The following is an 18,732-nucleotide window of genomic DNA, read 5'->3' as shown; positions in this document are numbered from 1 at the left end:
ATAAAAAATTTTAATAATTTCGGGTGGGCGATTTATGGAAACAAAAAGAAAAGGTGTGGCTATTTGTATTTTAAAAGTTAGTTAAAATACCATTTTATTTTGTACAGTCATAATTAATTTTATAAAATTAAATTTATTTTGCACACTCTTTAAGTGTTACAATGAGTATTCTATATGAGTGTTCAAAGTAATTACATGTTATTGACTTATAAAAAATTATTTTTAATAGTAACTCACATTATGAGTGTTTTTTGTAATAAAAGTTTTATTAAAATTAAAATATTTAAAATAATTTTTAAAATGTAAATAATCTCCACCCGATAAAAAAAAAACTCGCTAAATTCATGTACTCAAAGAACTCACAACTAAATTTTGAAATTCTAATTCTTACTCTATAAACCCAGCATATTGCCCAATATACCACTGAATTAAAAATATTAACTTAATTCCCTAAAATTAAAACCTCTGAATAACTGCTATCCTACTTCCCCTAACCCTTTCTACTGAAAAGTTTGATTGAATTTAACTGAAAATTTATTTCTTCTAATTTTGGCCGATTGGAAGCTAATGTCAATCTAAATTTCATCTCAAAATTTTTTTTTTTACTCCGTAATTTGGTTACAATTAAGCCCGTAAGTTTAATGGAAAAAAATACTCGCTTCGACGTTTCACTTAATTTTTACAGCCGTTCGATTTCTAATAGTAGCCGATCCCTTTTTTTTTTTTTTTGTGTACATACACTTCTTACAAGTTCTGAAAGTATAAATATTGCCGACATAAGCCAAAGCCAACTCACTCGAACTCTTCGATACAGGTGAAAAAATCTGAACTCGGTCGAAAACCGAAGTGCGTAACAGGTCTCTTGAAGCTTTTCTCAGTTTTGCTTGAACGAGGATTGCTTTTATGAGATTCTTACTGGTTGTTAATACACCTTGGCTTCTTTGGTTTGTTCAGGTACTTATCCAACAAGATGGCGAGATCATTGTCCAACTTAATCTTCAAGGGAATCGCTAGTTATCCATCTGCGCGTTCCTCTAGAATTGTAAGAATCTTGATTGACGCTTTAGCTCATTTAGGATTAGGTTTTTCTTTTTCTTTTTTGGAAAATGTACGAAATGTTATAGAGAGGACTTAGTTCACCTAATGAAAGAAATTGTTGTTGTCTACTAGTTGAAACTTCCATTTGATTATTTTGATGATGCTTTGTCGGAGCTTTTGATACTTTTGAATTGTTTGATGGTGTTGGAGGTGAAATATAAAAGTGGGACTGAGTGATATCTGAATGAAAATGATGTACTTCGAAAGGGTTTTTCTCCTTTTATGTTTCCGGACTACATGTGCGTTTTATTAGTTGAAATCAGTAATTATATGTATGTCGCTGTCGTTGAACTGTGACTCTGGGACTGCCAAAAGTGCTTTCAAATAATTTTTGATGATTTTGCTTCTATGTTGGAGTAATTCAATAGAGTAGATTTTGCTTAAACGAGAAAACATGGATTTCTGTTGGAAAGAATTTGATTGGTGCCATTTTTAGTTAGTGTTTTCTGGTTCAATGAAGAATTTGATTGGTACTTTCTGAGAAATGATTTTTACAAAAAGGATTCTCAATGAGCACAAAATCAGATTTTTTTTTAAAAAAAAATTTTTTCTTGTTCCAACACTGAGTTAATTACATTTTATTTGTGAGGGTTAGTGTGTTCAAAAACTTTTATTCACTTCAGTCTGGGCTACAAATTGCATGGGCGTCAAATGAGCTAAGTGATAGACATGTTTACAAAGTCGTCGTATTATCATATCCATCACTGCCAAAATATGAAGTATTTTGCTTAGTATGTTTGTTATTATCATAATAGGAACAATAGCTCATGCTTTTGCGTTTTATTGTTAGTAGGTATCCGGATCCTTGTACCGCAATGGGATGAAATACTCTACTGATGTGCCCAATGATCCTGACACACATGAGGATTTTAGACCTACTAGCAAGGTCGACGCCTCTGGCCTTTCTTTAAAGGAAGTTGTTGAGCAGGTACAGATGTCTTGTCAATCATCAACACTATTTTATGATGGAAATTTTGAACTTCATGTTTCGCTTTGTTTTCATTAATTTTTTTTCTTTTAATTTTTTTTTTTTTGGAGCTCTATGTCCATTAAGTGGTGATCAAATTCTGCTGTAGGATGTCAAAGAAAACCCTGTGATGCTTTACATGAAGGGGGTTCCTGAATTTCCTCAATGTGGTTTCAGTTCGCTGGCAGTGCGTGTACTGGGCGCATATAGTAAGTTTTCTTATTTCTGTTCTTTGGACTCTGAACTTTTTCAATTATTTTACATGCTTGTTAAGCTTATTGTTGTATCAGTTCTCATTGATATCAACAGAGGTAATGGACATCACATGAGCAATGTGATAGGCAATCTTATGCTTAGCCTATGAACCTCATCTTGCCTCCCCCATTTCCTGATTAAGTTTTTCCCTGGTCACAGTATGTAAATCAGTATTATAATGTTATATGAGATATATTTTCCATAAAACAACATATTGACTCGCTGAAAGTGGTCACAATATATCATGCAGTTTGTTTATATTTAAGTTATTGTCAGTGTACATTGGATATATTTTCTTCTGGTTGAGATGGAAAAAATCAAATTAATTTCTGATTGAATATATTGTCAGCATCAAAAAATCTATATAAACGGCTAATTATTAAAAGATTTCTGGCTAGATTATGTTCATCATTGGCCTAGTTGCCTCTTCATATTTGCTTCGTCTAAGCTTTATTTGTTAATTTCTCTCCAATTATATTACTGGTTAGAGTAGTTTAATTCATGGTTGTGGGCCTGTGCAGATGTTCCAATAAGTGCTAGAAATATTCTGGAAGATCCAGAGCTTAAAAGTGCAGTAAAAGCTTTCAGGTCAGTTGATCTTGGCAGGATTGATCTCGATTTCTAATTATGGTCTTGAACTTGAATGAGACTAAAATTTTCTAAGATACAACTTGCAATTAATGTGACAACTTGTGATCAAAATGCATTGTTAATATATAACCAAAATACCCAGAACTTTTACTTAGGTTAAAGGCCATCAATGTGATGGGTTAGAATCTCAAATATCATTCTTTGATTTCGGCATAATCACCAGAGAATCCATTCTCATGTGACTTGAAACTTTACTCTTCTAGTGCGTCTCATGTCATAATAACTTGCAAATACAGCTTCTCAAAATTTTCTTAACCTACTTCAGTAATGTTTTATCCTGCTACTGGGTAGCTTTCAGCTGCCAAATAACATTAGTGTTCCTTCCCTATTATCTTTGGGTTGTAAAATGTTGGAATTTATCATCATCAGCAGCATCTTTGGTGGTTTCTTTGTCTGGTTTTTCATTTATGTTATTTTTTTATTTTCGGTTTAGGGGTGATGAGGCAGGTCTTCTGATAAATTATGACGGTTGAAAACGTTGATGACTTGTTTTCTGTTATTCAATATGGTCTGCTTGATACTTGATACATAGTAAAAATAAAAACTGTTGTGAAGTAGTTGGAGATAGTTCTCAATCAAATAAAATGCAAGAGTGATGTTGAGCTCGCTCATTTGTAATCTGGTGGATTATCATCGTCTACCTGTATATTTGATATGTAGATGTGTCCTTTTAGCCCTTTTGGATTAGTTGAACGCTGAAACTCACGCAGTGAGAGTCAGATGCTCCGGAAATGTTGTTCAATAAATTTTCTTTCTACATATTAAACTAATTTCTGATAAATTTCTTCTATAATGCCTTTTTGAGCCTCTTCTATTTTGAATTGTATGAATCAATATGCTTTCTGCACTTTCTAGTGTTTATATGTGGAGAATAAATAAAAATAAAAGATATGACCTTGTCCCAGTTGATATTTTGTGCTAAGCATCGTTAATTCCTCTGCTTGAGGCTTTATCCTCCTGTTCGTTATTGATACATTGTTGAATTGTTTGTTAATGACGGGTATGTACCTCTATGGTGACTTAGTTTATCTTTTATCTAAATCTGCAAGTTTCTGTATTTGTGTTTAATTCTCTTGGCTTTGTTCAGCTTGATAGTGGCTTTTCCTTCAACGTTGAATACGTTTATTCTCCGTTGATAAATCCATAAGTATTTAAATGTATAAATGGTTCATTATTTGCTAGACATAACAAATGTGCACGACATTCTTGTTCCTTTACTGTTGAGACGGTTGTTTTTCTTAATGCTGTCACTTTCTACACAGCCATTGGCCTACGTTTCCTCAGATTTTTATCAAGGGTGAATTCATTGGAGGTTCAGATATTATTCTAAATATGCACCAGGTATCACATTATTTAGGTACTGAGTGTGAATTGACTTTCTTTGAAATGCCATTGCCTGAATATTGTGTTGTCCTTTACAGTCTGGTGAACTAAAGGAGAAGCTCAAAGGTATTGCATCCAACCAGAAGTCAGATTGATTTCCTGCTGTGGAATGTAAAGCGAGGAATAGTCTATCAGGTCTTTTACCATTTTCTGAGTTTCTTGTTGCTATAAAGCGATGGGATAAGTCCTTTTTTCGTCCGACAAGACTGGATCTGTTCCTTTACATACCCGTTTACTTGTTTTTAATTAGTTTATACAGCTGAGCAGAAATAAATTAAATAATTTCAACTGCAGTAAGAAAAAAATTATTTTGTGGGAAGTGCTGGACATTTGTATTCTGCAACTTTCCTGATTATTTCCTCTTTTTCTCCCTGAATTTTGAAAGTGAGTGGTTAATTTTTTTTAGGTTCGCTGATTAATAAAATAGCAGTATTACCCACAGAATGTTTCTTTTATTTCTGTTGGATGACTCCCAAATTGTAATATTTATATTACGTACCTATTGGTAAGGATATTGTATTTCTGAGTTCTAAAATATTTGTTCTAATTAAATTTTAGACTTCCAAAAAAAAAAATGTGTATATATATATATGTACGCATGCATATGTATTATGGAATAATTGTTTTTTTCAAAAAGAGAAGTAAGAAGTATGTTACAGATGAGCATGGAAGAATTGAACAATTTAAATGCTAAAAAGAAACTTTCATTCTCTATGCTCTTTCACAATCAGACGTCAAAAACTACAACATGAGCAACCCCTAGCAATGGAGCCGATGTTTCTGTAGCAAATTTGCTTTCAAGGTGTTAAATAACTCAAAATTGTGATACAGACCCAACTATTCATCACCCTCTCAAAATAAAATCATAAGAGAAATAACCATAATTCATGCTACTTAGACTTCGTTATGAACAGCTATGTTCGATACTTTAGCTGATCGCATTGTCACACTAGGTTTCTTGGCGGTAGTGTGTTGAAGTTTTTACAACAGACAGGCTGCAGCATATGCCTAGCAGGATCATTTGTCTCGAGCAACATAGATGGGGGGTGGGTTGGAATTTACAACAGCGCAGCAGCTTCTTAAACAAAAATTATTAATGTTAACCAATAAATAGAGAACACGTTACTTCTTGGCACCCACCGAGCATAAATATTGAAGCATATATTCATTGGAGGAACATGTATCTGCCAAATCCTGATGTATTCTGGTTATCGACTTCTGCAAGGATTTTAAAGATGGAAGCAGGTTTCTGGAATTTTGTTGAATGGTGTTACCATGTGTTTTGCAGAGCTCCTACCATATAAACCAATCAGTCCCGTAAACCAGCTAATGTGTACGCACGAAAAAATGAGAAGGGCATTTTAAGTTATTGAAACAATACCTGACACCAGCGTAGCATGAACTCCAAATGTGGGCAGCTCTCCAGAAGATCTGAAAGTGCCTCAATTAACCTTTGCATATATCTGTAAGGGATTGATGAGGCAACAGCAGGTATATCAACTGGACGTATGGCAAAAATGCATTTTTTGATTAGATTATCCTCATTTAATCGAAGGCTAAGGATTAAAGCTCGGTTTGGCTGATCTTCATTCAGTGCTGCATCAACTGCCTGCACAATAAGGTAAACAAAACATAACGAGTGGCAAATTTAAATAGACAACAATGTTACAAATCTCAGAAGGAAAGAGATGCTAATTCCAAACAAAGTGAGTGCTTATTTTTTACTGCCTCAACATTATTTGTATCATCTTACAATGAGAAATGTATGAACAAGGACATAAAAAGATAAAATCAAGAACTTTTCCCCAAGTGTACAATTTTCTTATTAGAATAACTAAGAATGCGCAAATATATAGACTTTCAGGGGTTTTGATTAGTACCTCTGGTGTAACATCTATGTCAAGATCAGTGGGATCAAAGATAAAGGATTCATCAATTGAATAGACTAGAACCCCCTCCGTTGTTGCAGCTACAAAGTTCCGGCCGGTGGGGGCAATTTTGAGGCATTTAGTTCGAATGGTAGGCCTTCCATGGTTAGGCAAGGCTCCTGGTAAATCATAATCTAACTTCCCTCGTGTTTGTTTTTCAACACCTTCTTCAGTGTCACTGTTGTCATCATCAATCAAGTCCATCGGGCCAGCTTCTGTCATATTCTTAGAGTTTAAGAAGTCAATAACACCATCTAGAGAGAGATTGTGGGTTATCTGAAATCGACGCAGCAGAACCTGTGCAGTATAGATAGAATGAATTACAGATCTGACTTGCCATGCATTGAAGATTTCAGGCATTATAATTGAAAATGACAACTTCAAACATTTGAAGAGCAGGATACATATTGAAGACCTAAAAAATGAAGCTAGGCATAAGACACAGACAAACTGATAATCCCAACTATAATGAAATGACATTAAAAGGTAGCACACACTCATTAAATGGTCTCTGAATATGATATCATTAATTAAAAAGCTTCATCAAGCCCAACTTGTAACCTGCAATTTAACCAGGATGAAATAAGTCACTTCTTCATTGGCCAAAATATACACCTCCAACCGAAGTTCAAAACCTACAGTAGACATATAAGGAAGGCTGTGTGGTCATTTACAAATAAAATCTGTGAATCTGCTGGACCACTTTAGTTTGAAATAAACATAAAACTAGTATTTGTGACAAACTGACCTCCTCCTAATTTAGACTCAGAAAGGGAAAGAAACCTTAATTCCATCCCTTTTAAAATTTTAAAGTTTCAAACAAGTTACCAATTATAATCCCCTGGAAGACCTACGGAAGTATAACATTCAGCAGAATTATTTTGGATTTCCTTAAGGGTGATGAGGGTAACTCTCGCTCTGTGTCAAAAGAACCAAAAGTTTCACCAACTACAAGCACAATAAAGAAATGCTAACATTCCAATACTTTAGACATCCACCAAATAGAATTTCCAGTACACCATCAACGGTCATTAGTTACTGCAGATATATTCTAAGTAAGGGTCTCGATCCCAATAGATAAGATCGAACATAGTTACTGTACCATTTCCCTAAAAATCTTCATTACTGCATTGCACTTTTAACTATCCGCCACCCTTAAGGACGTTAAAATTTTGCAAACACTCTAGAAATGTACATGCAAACTTCAATGCAAAAATAAAGAACAGCTTTAGGTTCGCCACAGAAAAATTATAAAATAACCTAGGATTCAACACCAATGTATTTACATGCTTTTGCAGACAAACTTACCTGATCAGCAACATCATACATACAAATGTATTTGCTACTTCCACCGGCTAATATGTAGCTTCCATCAGCAGAATAACACAATGTTGTGAAGCACTTTCCTGAACTAGAATTGGCTGCTGATCTGCGATCAGTCATGAGACGCCCTCCAGAAATATCCCTGCGTCCCTCAATAGTGTACATTAGCTCACCATTAAGTGGGTCCCAGAAATGAATCTGTCCATCTAATGTGCTGCAAGCCAACTGTCTCCCATCTGGCCGATAAACCACTGTTAAAACATCATGTGTGTGAGGGAAGGATTCCCCAGAACCTTTTCCTTCAAAAACATTCCACAACCGAACAGTTTTATCCCATGATGATGAAGCTAAGGTAGCCTACATGTGAAAAAAGAACAACCACATTAAGCCATTCAGAGTCAAGAGGTAAGATGAAATGTCTGATAAATTTATAATATCTTCTTCTTCTGATAGCAATTAGATAGAAAAACAAGAATATGGGATGACAGCATAAAGAAGGGAGTGGGTGCAAGCTTCAAAGACTCGGATTAGGGAAATAGTAAAATGAAACCACTTCAAGGAAAAAAAGTTCAAACATGGTCAAAAGATAACTCACATTTGTAGGAGAAAACACCAAGCCATGAACGGGGCCTTCATGACCGCTAAGAATATCCAACAAACGACCCGTTTTCATTGACCAAACAAATATCTATTGTACAGACATTAGAAAAGAACTATCAGGATCAATAAATTATCATAGCAGAGCACAATCATAAGTTAATGATGATAACCATGTATACCTCAAAAGAATCTAGAGTTCCAGCACAAATAACTTCACCGCTTTGATCTGATGCCAAAGAAACAAACTGCCTAGAAGAAGGGGTAGTAAAAGTCCTAAAATTTCTATATCGAAACAAATCCCATGCACGAACTGTCCCGTCTAGAGATGCACTTAAAAGGCTATGGTTATTAGCCATAAAATGGAGAGCTGTGACAGCATTAGTATGCTCGGTAAATGTCACAAAACAAAAGCCCGATGAAACAGTCCATACCTGCAGCAAAGAAGATCATTAGCTCACCATGAGTTCAAGTCTTTCAGCACAAATTTTAACGAAGGAAGGTTATTATTGACGAATATTCAGAAGAAAATACTTTATTGATTTGAACCCTTTCGATTTACTTAATTGAAATTAGACTGTGTTTAGTATGAGACAACAAGAAAAAATAAAGAGTCACCTTAAGATTGTCCCAATCATAGATTAAAAATATAACCAATGGTTACACAAAAATGCTGAACTGAAGCCAAGAACACCATGTGAATGCAAAATTAGAACTAGTTCTTTGTCAACTGGAAGAAACATATTCAAGCTATTTAAAGTTTAACACGGAGCAACTCACATCATATATTAAGCCATTCATCCAACAAACTGATCATATATATATATATATATATATAGTGCATATGAAGGAATCTACCAAATCATTTACTGCAAAAAGTGAATATAGTGCAAGGTGATTCAGGACAAGTAAAGCAATATAATATGTGCCCTTCAACTACAGAAAAAGCAAGCAACATTACAAAGAATGATATTAAATTTGTTACTTGGAGGGATGCTAACAGATAACTTCACAAGTGTAAACAAATATATAATCCTAAACTACATGATCTTAGGAATGAAACTAAAATACAATACCTTGACTTTGTTATCATCTGCACCAGTGGCCAATAGCTGCGAATCAGGTGAATAAGCAAGACAATTTACATCAAAATAATGCCCCTGCTGCTTCAATATATAACTCTCTGAACGCCACTCCCAGACTAGCAACTGCCCAAGCTTTGCACAACCAAACACCAGCCAATTCCCTAGCTCATTAAAAACTGCTGTAGTAATCTTCTCTCTAGAAATCGACAACAAATGAATGCACACAAAATCAGGCATCTGGTATAAACCAAAGACCCCATTTGAGAACCCCACAACTACCATATCAAGCCCCCTATGATAATCACATGCTGTTACTTTTGATGGTGCCTGCGAAAAATCATCCTTCCTCAATAACCCCCACTTCTGCTTATGCAAATACTCCTGTTGTTCACCTAATTCTTCATCTTTACCATCAAAATCCTTTCTCTTCTTACCTTCACGCTCCATCTCTGGAGTACCTGGAGAGGGTGGCTCTGAATCTTCCATAGTTTCATCAATTTTTCCATCATTGCCACTAAAACCCCAACTAAACATGTAACAATCACGAGCAATTGTGTAAATCCTATTTACCTTATCAGTCTTTTTATCAACACTGAAAAAGCAACCCACAACTGAATCTCTATGGCCTAAAAGTAAAAACGGCTTATTGGTATGAATGCCCTTTAATTTTTCTTTTACATAGAACAACCTCACAGCCAAATCTTTTGAACCAACAAGCAAATAATTAGAATCAGGACTCCAGTTCAATGCAGTAACTTTGTCATTGCAATCAGCCAAAGTCCTTATTAACTCGAAAGCAAACACTTCCTTCTTAAACCCAGGTGATCTCCATATTTGCACCAGTTTACCTGCAAATTCCACAAACATATTGCTTTTAAGGCTAATTTAAATTTTCAAATCAATTCAATTCCAAAGGAGAAACAAAAAGAATTAAACTCATAAAAATAGAAAATCTCTTGTAAAATACACTTACCAATCAAACTAAAGTAAAAATTCAAAAGCAAAACTCTCTCTTTCTCTGACACAACCAAAAGAAACTCGATAGTACTTTATAGACACTTTATTAGGAAGTGCTTTTAGAGTCAAGTACTCAATCAGAGCTTTTTTCCTATAACAGATGTGTCAAAAAAGTATGTGAATTTGTTTTAAGAAAAATACTTCATAGCTGCTATTTCAAAAGCACTTTTAGGTTCTTTCGCCAAGAAAGTGATTTTGAGGCAAAGTCTGGGCATATTTGGTGCAAATTAAAATAAACCCCCTAGAAAGTATTGAACCCGAATTCAACACCTAAATTATTAATTATCCATCAAATTACCTGTACCGACGGCGATGTACTTGCCATTAGGACTAAACAGGATGGCATTTACGGGATATTTGAATCTAACACGATGAAGAACAACGTGGCAGTGAAGATTGATAAAATGGCATCGCTGGTTCTCATCGACGGTCAACAGAAAAGTCCCGTCCGGTGAGACGGCGATGCGACAGATGTTCGACGATGATTCGACGGGAAGCGTCACAGTTTTGGACTTTATTAGGTCTGTGACAGACACTCGGTTACCAACCGGTGAAATGAGCTTTGTGTTCTGTGATAAGACAGCGTTGCCACCTCTGTAGGGCGCGCCCAAGAGATTCTGAAAGCGGTAGTTCATGAGCGTGGGAAAGTAAAGGAAAATGCGGGAAAACTAATCAAAAGGAAGAAGAATACAAGTGTTTTAACTTGAAGTTAGTTTCATTGTATTAGGGTTTATGTTTTGGGGTTTATTGGTTTAGAAGACGATGATTTGGGTCGGGTGACCCGAGCATAAAAAATGAACCGGCCCGTAATATGCCGAAAGTGTTGTGTAGGGATCGCAAAAATCTTTACGGGGATAGTATTCTCAGAGATTTTTTCTATTTGGAGAGAATATGAGAATAATTTTATATTTAATTTTTTATTTAGGAAAGAGATGGAAAATTTTTTTTACCTATTTTCTTATTTAGAGAGAAAACAGGGATGAAGTGAAATCTCTATGCTCTATTCATTTTTTTATTTTAATTTTTAATTTTTAAAATTATTAATAAATAAATTATAAAATTATAAGTATCGTTAAAAATAAAAAAATATTAAAATATTTATATTATTAAATTTTTAAACATAATTAACAAATGAAAACATCCATGAGTGACTTTTCAAATATTCAAACTGTCCTCATATTTTATAAATATAGTACTTTACTCCACAAAGTTATGGATTATTTCAATTTAGTCCTACTCAGAGACTTGAGGTGTAATAAGACAAAATGTAGGGTCTGAATGGACTAGGCCCAGAAAACAGCCCAAAAAGGAAGAAGCGAGAGATACGAAACTACATTCCCGCTCAGTGACGAGTTCAAAAATGCAAAAACGAAACTCTATCTTCGTTATCGGTAATAAAGAAATGAAAAAATTTAAAGGAAAAGAATTCTCTTTTGTAGAGAGGAAATTATACAATGCGGAGAGAAGCTGTTAGGGTTTTGACGGTTTCGGATCGACATGGAGTCTCCTGAGGGCGATCGGATTAAAGCCACGTCATTGTCAACCCCTGGCTCGTCTCCGGCCGTTCAAGTTAGTCTGGTTTCCACTCTTTTTCGTTTTAGATTAACATGATGTCGTTTTATTTTTTCTGCATTATGTGATCTGATCGACTTTGCTGTTTTGGATCTACCTAGTATTACACTTGCATGGTAACCAAACAAAATCGTGTTTTTTTTTTCGGCGGGTGGAAATAGTGGAATTGCTCGTCAGTTCGATTTTCAAAATCAAGGAACACTTTTTTTTTATTTTGATTTTTTCAATTTTTTTTCTTTTTTTCTCCCTTTTTCATTTAGAGAGTTTTCAAATAATTAAAATTGCTTTCGTGTTTATTTTGAAATGTTTTATTGAAATAGATGAAAACATTTGCGGGTTAAACGGGACTTCAAAGTGCTTTTAAGATAAATTTTTTATATTAGCTTTTTTATTTTTTTAAATGGATGCTTGCAATAAGTCGTTTTATTTGAAAATGCTTTCGCAAATACATGTACTGGAATTGAAACGGAGCCTTATTTGTTTGTTTATCTTGATGTTTATTTTCAAGAAGTACATGTATTACAGAGGACAGTTTTGGTTTTGGTTACTCTATGCTTAAGTTCTGACTGGCGTTTTAATTCTGAAATTCTAAGTTGCAATTTTATGCTTCTTGTAACTGCAGGAGTCTCCTGTTTTCAATTTCATTAGCAACCTTTCTCCTATAAATTCAGTTAAAGCAGCAAGGTATACTCAAAGGTTTTTCGAAACTCAATTTCCAACCCCGCCGCCGGTCTTTAGAACGCCCCGATTGGATCTGCAGCGGGAAACTAGCTTCCTGAAAAGGTTTGAGTTATCTTAATCTGGGATTTTAGTGCTTTGGAAAGTTGAATGATTATTTTGATATATTCTGTCATATTTGAACTCTTTCTATTCGCATTTTCTTCAGCAATGATGCAGATGCAGCTAGCAGAGATTATGGAGATTGTGGTAATCGAATGAGTACTGTACTTGTTCCTTGCATGCAAAAGGAGTTGCAGTCTTGCAGTCCATCAGGGTGTGTTGATGATTATCTGACTGATCCTGTGGAGGTAGAGGGATGTTCAAATTCTAATGAGTTATGTGTGCAGCCAGCTAAGAATGTGTCAAAGTTGTCAAGCAGTGGTTTTAATTCCCCCACAATAACCAGCCCAAAAGTAAATGGTGCTAATGATAGGAATTCAGAGGATTTCATGCATATGTTGCCAGATCAAGCCGAACAAGACCCTTTAAGATCACTTGCTTTATTTGAAACTGCCATTGAGCAAAGGGATGCTGAAAGCTTTGACGGTTCGCACAAGTTAACCCCCACAGAAAAGGCTGATCAGGTTGAGTCAAATACGTTTCTTCTTTCTAGTGCACAACATTATGAACAGTATGTGTCACGGGCGAGTATGCAAATTTAAAAATTTACTTTATTTTGGAATGAATAATCATAAAATACTGATTTGTCAAAAGGGTGATGCAAAGTCCAATTAGAGGCTCCAAATGCTGTTAAGGTCTGACTGCGTAGCAGTCAAAGTGGTGGGGTCATCAAAGCTGGGTTGGTAAGAGAAGTTAGTTAGAATAACTAACTTTTATTTGCTCTGCCTTTGCTGGAGCTGGTTAGTGAGGCATGTTATAGAGTTCATAACCTTCTTGGCAGATATTATAGAGTGATTAAGGTGTCAACAGAGTTCCCATAATCTCATCTTGAATTCTTGGTTTATTCTTGTCATTAATGAGAGAGTGAGGCCTATTCTTGTGCCAAGAAAGTGAGTTGTGTGTGCTTCTTTTGTTCTCTGTGTTCAGTTTCTGAGTTGCTTGTTTCTTCAATCTTTGATTCTTGAGATTATTTGTGACCAATCATGGTTAGTCTTTTGCTTTTGTGTCCAAGATTAGTTCATCTGGGTTTGATCGATCAAAATTTACAGCATGCTTTGATGTGAAAAGACCATATCCAATGAATGCATAACTTTCTGTGTACTATTGGTTGAGAGTGATTAAGGTGTCAATAGAATTCTTGATAATCTCATCCTGAATCCCTTCACATTTCTTGTCATTAATGAGAAAAAACGAGGCCTGTTCTTCAGCCAAGAAAGTGAGTTGTGTGTCCTTTTTTTGTTCTCTGTGTTGGGTTTCTGAGTTACTTGTTTCTTCAATCTTTGGTCAATTCTTGAGATTAGTTGTGATCAATCTTGGTTAATCGCTTGTTTTAGTATCCAATATTAGTTGATCTAGGTTTGATTATCATTTTTGATTGATTAAGATTCACAGCACACTTTGATGAGAAAAGCCTTTATACAATGAGTTCTTTTGAAATGTCGGTTTCACAGAATGTAATGTTGCAGAATACAGGTACTCAACATAATGGGCAGGATGGAAGAAGTCAGTCCCCTAAAAATCTGCAGAATGTTGAAGCAGATAAAAACAGTTCGGAGAATGTAGGACCAGTCTCAACAGGATTATTAAAGGTATATATCTGTGGTATTAATAGTCTTCATGATAAGAGACATACTTTCTCATGATCCATTAATCTTTGCACAGGTCTTTTTCAACCTTAACTAAAGCAAAATATAGATCTCCTGAATCTCCATAGTTGTATAATCTTTTCCCAGTCCATTATCTTCATCTGCCACAAACAACAAAATGCCATCTATATTTTCCATACCAATACCAAATGTGCACGACATTCTTGTTCCTTTGCTCTTGAGACGCTTGTTTTTCTTAATGCTGTCACTTTCTACACAGCCATTGGCCTACGTTTCCTCAGATTTTTATCAAGGGTGAATTCATTGGAGGTTCAGATATTATTCATTCTATGTTGACCTTAATCTTTCGCTCGTATCATCTCTTAGCCCAATTTCTATGTCAGAAACTTACAATGTGGCATGGTGCAAACTGCTGTCTTCTTTAAGTTTTACGTTCTTACTGTTTTTTAGTCTCGGTCTCGTATCATCCATAGAAGGATTATTGAATATGACAGTAAAATCGTGAGAAGCTGATTTATTTTATTTTATCAGTGAAGATTATCATTTTTCACGTATTGCTTTCGAACAATGAAAGTGCTGCCGGTTTAGTTTTGTTATTCACTTTGCGTTTGGTAACTTTTCTAATCAAATGTAGGAATCCACTTCACATCAACGTGGTATACGTAGACATCTCCAATTTGAGGCTGCATTGGCTGGCAAGTGTATTACTACTTCTAAGAGCCATAGTTCCCATAATGTAACCCAAGAAAGTGATAATTCAACATTACCTGCTAGCTTTAGAGACTGGGAGAGTCTGATTCCATCTGATATTGAACCAAGAGAGGTCTCCAGTGGTAGGGAAGCAACCAGCAGTTCCCAGAATGTAGCTTCCAGGCTCTCTTTCTGCCAATCTGATTTTGTTAGATCCAGTCAAAATGAAGAAAGCCTTCCCTTGATTGGTCCACTTCCGCCTGGTTTTAGCTTGCATCTAAGCAGCATGGCAGAATTAATGCCCATAAGCTCAGATCTTATGCCAAGTAAGTTTTTGTCCACTTACGTGAGTTCACAACAGGATATGCTTATTCCTGGGGGGGAGCAATCGCTTAGAAAAGGACTCAAATAGTTGCTTAATTTCTTCTGCAGCTGGGAGAATTCATGACTATATGAAGAATGACCAGCTAGATGATCAGGCTGTTGTGGGAGCCAGCTTGGTCATTTCTCAATATACTGACAGTATGAAACAAATCAGTGACTCTCTGCAAATGACACTTTCTGAGCAGCAGGCAGCCCCATGTGAGGGCATGATGCTTACCTCAGAAATTGAGGAGTTAAACCAAGGTAGCCCCAAGAAGAAAAGGCAAGTCCATGTTTTTAAAGTTTTTCATTCCGGCCATTTTGATAATTTTTTGTTTATGCTGGTTGTCTAACTTGAGAATCTATTATGAATCCAGGAAGAAGGCATCAAATAGCAGCGAGAGTGAAGACTGCAAACGTTGCAATTGTAAGAAGTCTAAATGCTTGAAACTGTAAGTATGCTGGAAGCATGTATAGAGCCTCTTCTTAATTCCTTTATACTTGTTTCTTTGTCCTATAGTGAACAAATCCATCATTTCAGATGGTGAAATTTTCAGAGTGCAGCATGATCTTATTGAGGCCTTTTTTAGCTCTTTCAATGTTGACCCAGTCAGTAATGGTGATGACTATGCCTTCCTCTATAAGCACCACTGAAGAAAGTGGATTTATGCTGTAGATGCTAATGAAATAGGAATGAAACTAAAAAGTTCATAATGTATCAAGCACCTGTCATAAGATATATTATGTTTCATACTGTAGTTTATTAAGTAGAAGCTTTTGTGGTAGACCAATAGGAATTTGAAAATTCACAAATCATGGCAATTTAATTTGTTATTGACATCTATCTGCAAAAACTCGCTTTGGGTTAGGGCAGAGAGTTCAAAGGGTATGTTGGACATAAATTTATACTTAATGAGGAAACCAACTTTGTGTACACAAGTCTTTGATGTGAACTTATGAATTGCCTCAGGCTTTTCTTTAGTAAATAGAGTCACAGTCAGATTTCCCTGTACATTTTTGTATGTTTCATCTGTATTTTTGGTCATTGGCAGTTACTGCGATTGCTTTGCAGCTGGAATCTATTGCATCGATTCTTGCGCATGTGAAAGCTGTTTTAACAAGCCCGAATATGAAGAAACAGTTACTGATACGCGGCAACAAATTCAATCCCGTAATCCACTTGCATTTGCTCCAAAGATTGTAGGCCATGCTGACTCAGCAGCAAATGTTGTGGTAATTCCTTTGTACTAGATCCATCTAGGTCATTAGGGAATTGGAAGTATTCTAACGTGAGAACACTTTACAGGAAGATGGGAACTTGACAACTCCAGCCTCAGCCAGGCACAAAAGAGGATGCAATTGCAAGAAGTCCAAGTGTCTTAAAAAATATTGTGAATGCTTTCAGGTATAGAAATACTTTGATAACTGCCAGACTGCAGAATTTATTTTTCAGCTCATAAACTTGGAAAATTTCTCATCTCACTGCATTGTTCCATCACCTGTCCCAGTGGATGAGGCATTCTACCTGCATATATAATGTGAAAATGATTGTGAAATTATCCTTTGGTCTTAAAAGGAAGGCCATAATCCTTGTCACTTGAGATTGGAGATGGGATGGGAACTTGGTATACATTGGCCTTTCAATCATGCAAAACATATTCATGTATATATTTTCTTCTATGTTTAAGGCCAATGTTGGATGCTCCGATGGATGCCGATGTGAGGGTTGCAGCAATTCATTTGGCAGAAAGACAGGTTAGAACCATTATGCAACCTTAGCTCCTTAGTAATTCAGAAAAATACATAGTTCTATATTGTCATATGGTAAAGTAGTTAAACTATTTAGAGTACTTGAAAGTGAACCAGATTCCAAAAGTTTTTCAATCAGAATTTTCTTCCAAAACTCGTGGACTAGGTCAATCATTTATATCTAATTATCAGCTGTAATATATTCTCCCTATGAACTCCCGCAGCCGGCATCGTTTCTAAACCGTATGGTCTAGTCACTTGAAACTTTATAACTGGTCGTGAAGCTATTGAATTTCAGCTCTCTCACTTCACTAAAAATAATTTTGATTTAAAAATGTTGCCAGATTTTTTCCCGGACTAACATCGTGACAGGACAGTCTTTTATTTCTTCTCATAGTTACCAGTGCACTTACTCCATAATGTGAAATTGCAGAATCAAAATACCAGAAAGTTCAAAGATGGGAGAATCAGTCTCATGTAAAACTGGATGCAGCAGCGAACGTGACTGACTCCACCAAAACTAGGACAATAAAACCGTTCTCGGCAAGATGGGAAGATCTTCCTGATATGAGCCATCTCACCCCACTTTCTTATTCTTACCCAGAAGCTGAAGCTTCTTCTGTTTCCCCCAGTATGAGAGACTTTCAAAATGTTCGTAGAACCCATTTGCATCACGAAAGCAGCTTCCAGTCAGTTAACCCTCACTGGCAATCACCCATGAGTTCTATGCCGCAGTTTCATGAGGACTTTGCTGAACATAACAGGCGCAGTTCTTACAGTAAAGTCCATGACACAACAAAAGAAGACAATATGCCTGAGATTCAGAAGGATACTTCTACGCCGTCCAATGCAAGCAAAGCTGACGTACCAAACAGGAAACAAATATCTCCACCACAGTTCCAATCACAGGAGTTGAGGTCAAGCTCTACTCAAGGAGGTTTGGAAAGCGACCGCAAATTCAGTTGGAAAAATGTGCCTTCATTTCCTCCTCTTACTCCATACAGTAAGTCAAAAGATGATATTGGCCAAACTGGAAGTGATTTTAAAGGTCATCCCAATGATAACCGATAGGCAGAGTCAGGGAAAGGTTTGGTCACTTCAGATTTATTTCGATTAACAGTGCAAATGGATAATGGATAATCAAGCCGTAGGGTTTTTCACTCAAAAGCTCATTTAACCCTAAACCTGTAAGTTGCTCCCTGTTTTCCCATAAAAAAATAAAATAATAAGAATACAAGAAAACTGCTTGCAAGCTTGCATCTGTATTCCCTAGATGTGTAGAAAGCACTCCTGTTAGAGAAGAGGTTAATATTTGGCCTTTTTCTCAATCTTGTAGAGAGTTTAGTATTGTCGCCGGCAGCCAATGGTAAGAGAACACCATGTAATTACCATTAGTATAAAGATTTATAGTTTCCAAATAATATTGCAGGTTCCAGTTTGTCTGCTTTTTCCTTGCAATTCTGTTTCCATGCTATCATTTAAGAGGCAGAACGCATTTCCTTTACAGCTTTCTTTCTTTCTTTTTTTAACTTTTTGGGTAATTTTCAAATGAATTTGATTCCTTAACCTAACCTGTGGCTCTGTGCTGTTGTAATGTTATGGACAGG

General features: G+C 35.8%; 3 protein-coding genes across 6 annotated transcripts; 2 read left to right on the top strand and 1 right to left on the bottom strand.

The window, feature by feature from the left end:
* The first annotated feature begins 711 nt into the window (after positions 1-711).
* Positions 712-4,794, top strand: LOC18036927 (monothiol glutaredoxin-S15, mitochondrial). 3 transcript variants are annotated; one of them, XM_024181356.1, is made up of 7 exons: positions 712-814; positions 955-1,042; positions 1,892-2,026; positions 2,175-2,274; positions 2,842-2,908; positions 4,234-4,312; positions 4,393-4,794. In XM_024181356.1, exons 2-7 carry the CDS (start codon positions 971-973, stop codon positions 4,447-4,449), a joined length of 510 nt encoding a protein of 169 aa, XP_024037124.1. In that variant the 5' UTR covers positions 712-814; positions 955-970; the 3' UTR covers positions 4,450-4,794. The 3 variants fall into 3 exon arrangements, with proteins under 3 accessions (XP_024037124.1, XP_006427192.1, XP_006427193.1); XM_006427129.2 differs by having other exon boundaries at positions 732-846; XM_006427130.2 differs by having other exon boundaries at positions 732-857.
* A 435-nt stretch (positions 4,795-5,229) lies between these two features.
* LOC18037098 (periodic tryptophan protein 2) lies at positions 5,230-11,162 on the bottom strand. The gene is made up of 8 exons (XM_006427128.2): positions 10,603-11,162; positions 9,279-10,135; positions 8,385-8,636; positions 8,201-8,293; positions 7,591-7,962; positions 6,235-6,579; positions 5,736-5,963; positions 5,230-5,647 (listed from the first exon to the last, which is right to left on the bottom strand). The coding sequence occupies exons 1-8, from the start codon at positions 10,937-10,939 to the stop codon at positions 5,477-5,479; spliced, it is 2,655 nt and encodes an 884-aa protein (XP_006427191.1). The 5' UTR covers positions 10,940-11,162; the 3' UTR covers positions 5,230-5,476.
* Positions 11,163-11,707: 545 nt separating this feature from the next.
* LOC18036327 (protein tesmin/TSO1-like CXC 3) lies at positions 11,708-18,499 on the top strand. Of its 2 annotated transcripts, none has more exons than XM_024181385.1 (11): positions 11,708-11,873; positions 12,499-12,659; positions 12,763-13,180; positions 14,183-14,305; positions 14,958-15,339; positions 15,446-15,659; positions 15,754-15,828; positions 16,429-16,609; positions 16,683-16,781; positions 17,065-17,131; positions 17,559-18,499. In XM_024181385.1, the coding sequence occupies exons 1-11, from the start codon at positions 11,802-11,804 to the stop codon at positions 18,194-18,196; spliced, it is 2,430 nt and encodes an 809-aa protein (XP_024037153.1). In that variant the 5' UTR covers positions 11,708-11,801; the 3' UTR covers positions 18,197-18,499. The 2 variants fall into 2 exon arrangements, with proteins under 2 accessions (XP_024037153.1, XP_024037152.1); XM_024181384.1 differs by having other exon boundaries at positions 14,168-14,305.
* The last annotated feature ends 233 nt before the right edge of the window (positions 18,500-18,732 follow it).

The sequence above is a fragment of the Citrus clementina genome, unplaced genomic scaffold (assembly GCF_000493195.1).
Source record: "Citrus clementina cultivar Clemenules unplaced genomic scaffold, Citrus_clementina_v1.0 scaffold_7, whole genome shotgun sequence".
In the NCBI taxonomy this organism is placed as follows: domain Eukaryota; kingdom Viridiplantae; phylum Streptophyta; class Magnoliopsida; order Sapindales; family Rutaceae; genus Citrus; species Citrus x clementina.
The sequence above is the reverse complement of the archived record's forward strand: the minus strand, read 5'-3'. Positions and strand labels throughout refer to the sequence as shown.

Coding starts and splice junctions, on each gene's coding strand:
- LOC18036927 (XM_024181356.1), top strand. CDS start 971: ATGGCGAGATCATTGTCCAACTTAATCTTCAAGGGAATCGCTAGTTAT. Junction 1,043..1,891: donor CTGCGCGTTCCTCTAGAATT/GTAAGAATCTTG, acceptor TATTGTTAGTAG/GTATCCGGATCCTTGTACCG. Junction 2,275..2,841: donor GCGTGTACTGGGCGCATATA/GTAAGTTTTCTT, acceptor GGGCCTGTGCAG/ATGTTCCAATAAGTGCTAGA.
- LOC18037098 (XM_006427128.2), bottom strand. CDS start 10,939: ATGAACTACCGCTTTCAGAATCTCTTGGGCGCGCCCTACAGAGGTGGC. Junction 10,136..10,602: donor GTACATCGCCGTCGGTACAG/GTAATTTGATGG, acceptor TGGAATTTGCAG/GTAAACTGGTGCAAATATGG. Junction 5,964..6,234: donor ACATAGATGTTACACCAGAG/GTACTAATCAAA, acceptor CTTATTGTGCAG/GCAGTTGATGCAGCACTGAA.
- LOC18036327 (XM_024181384.1), top strand. CDS start 11,802: ATGGAGTCTCCTGAGGGCGATCGGATTAAAGCCACGTCATTGTCAACC. Junction 16,782..17,064: donor AATATTGTGAATGCTTTCAG/GTATAGAAATAC, acceptor TCTATGTTTAAG/GCCAATGTTGGATGCTCCGA. Junction 17,132..17,558: donor TTCATTTGGCAGAAAGACAG/GTTAGAACCATT, acceptor GTGAAATTGCAG/AATCAAAATACCAGAAAGTT.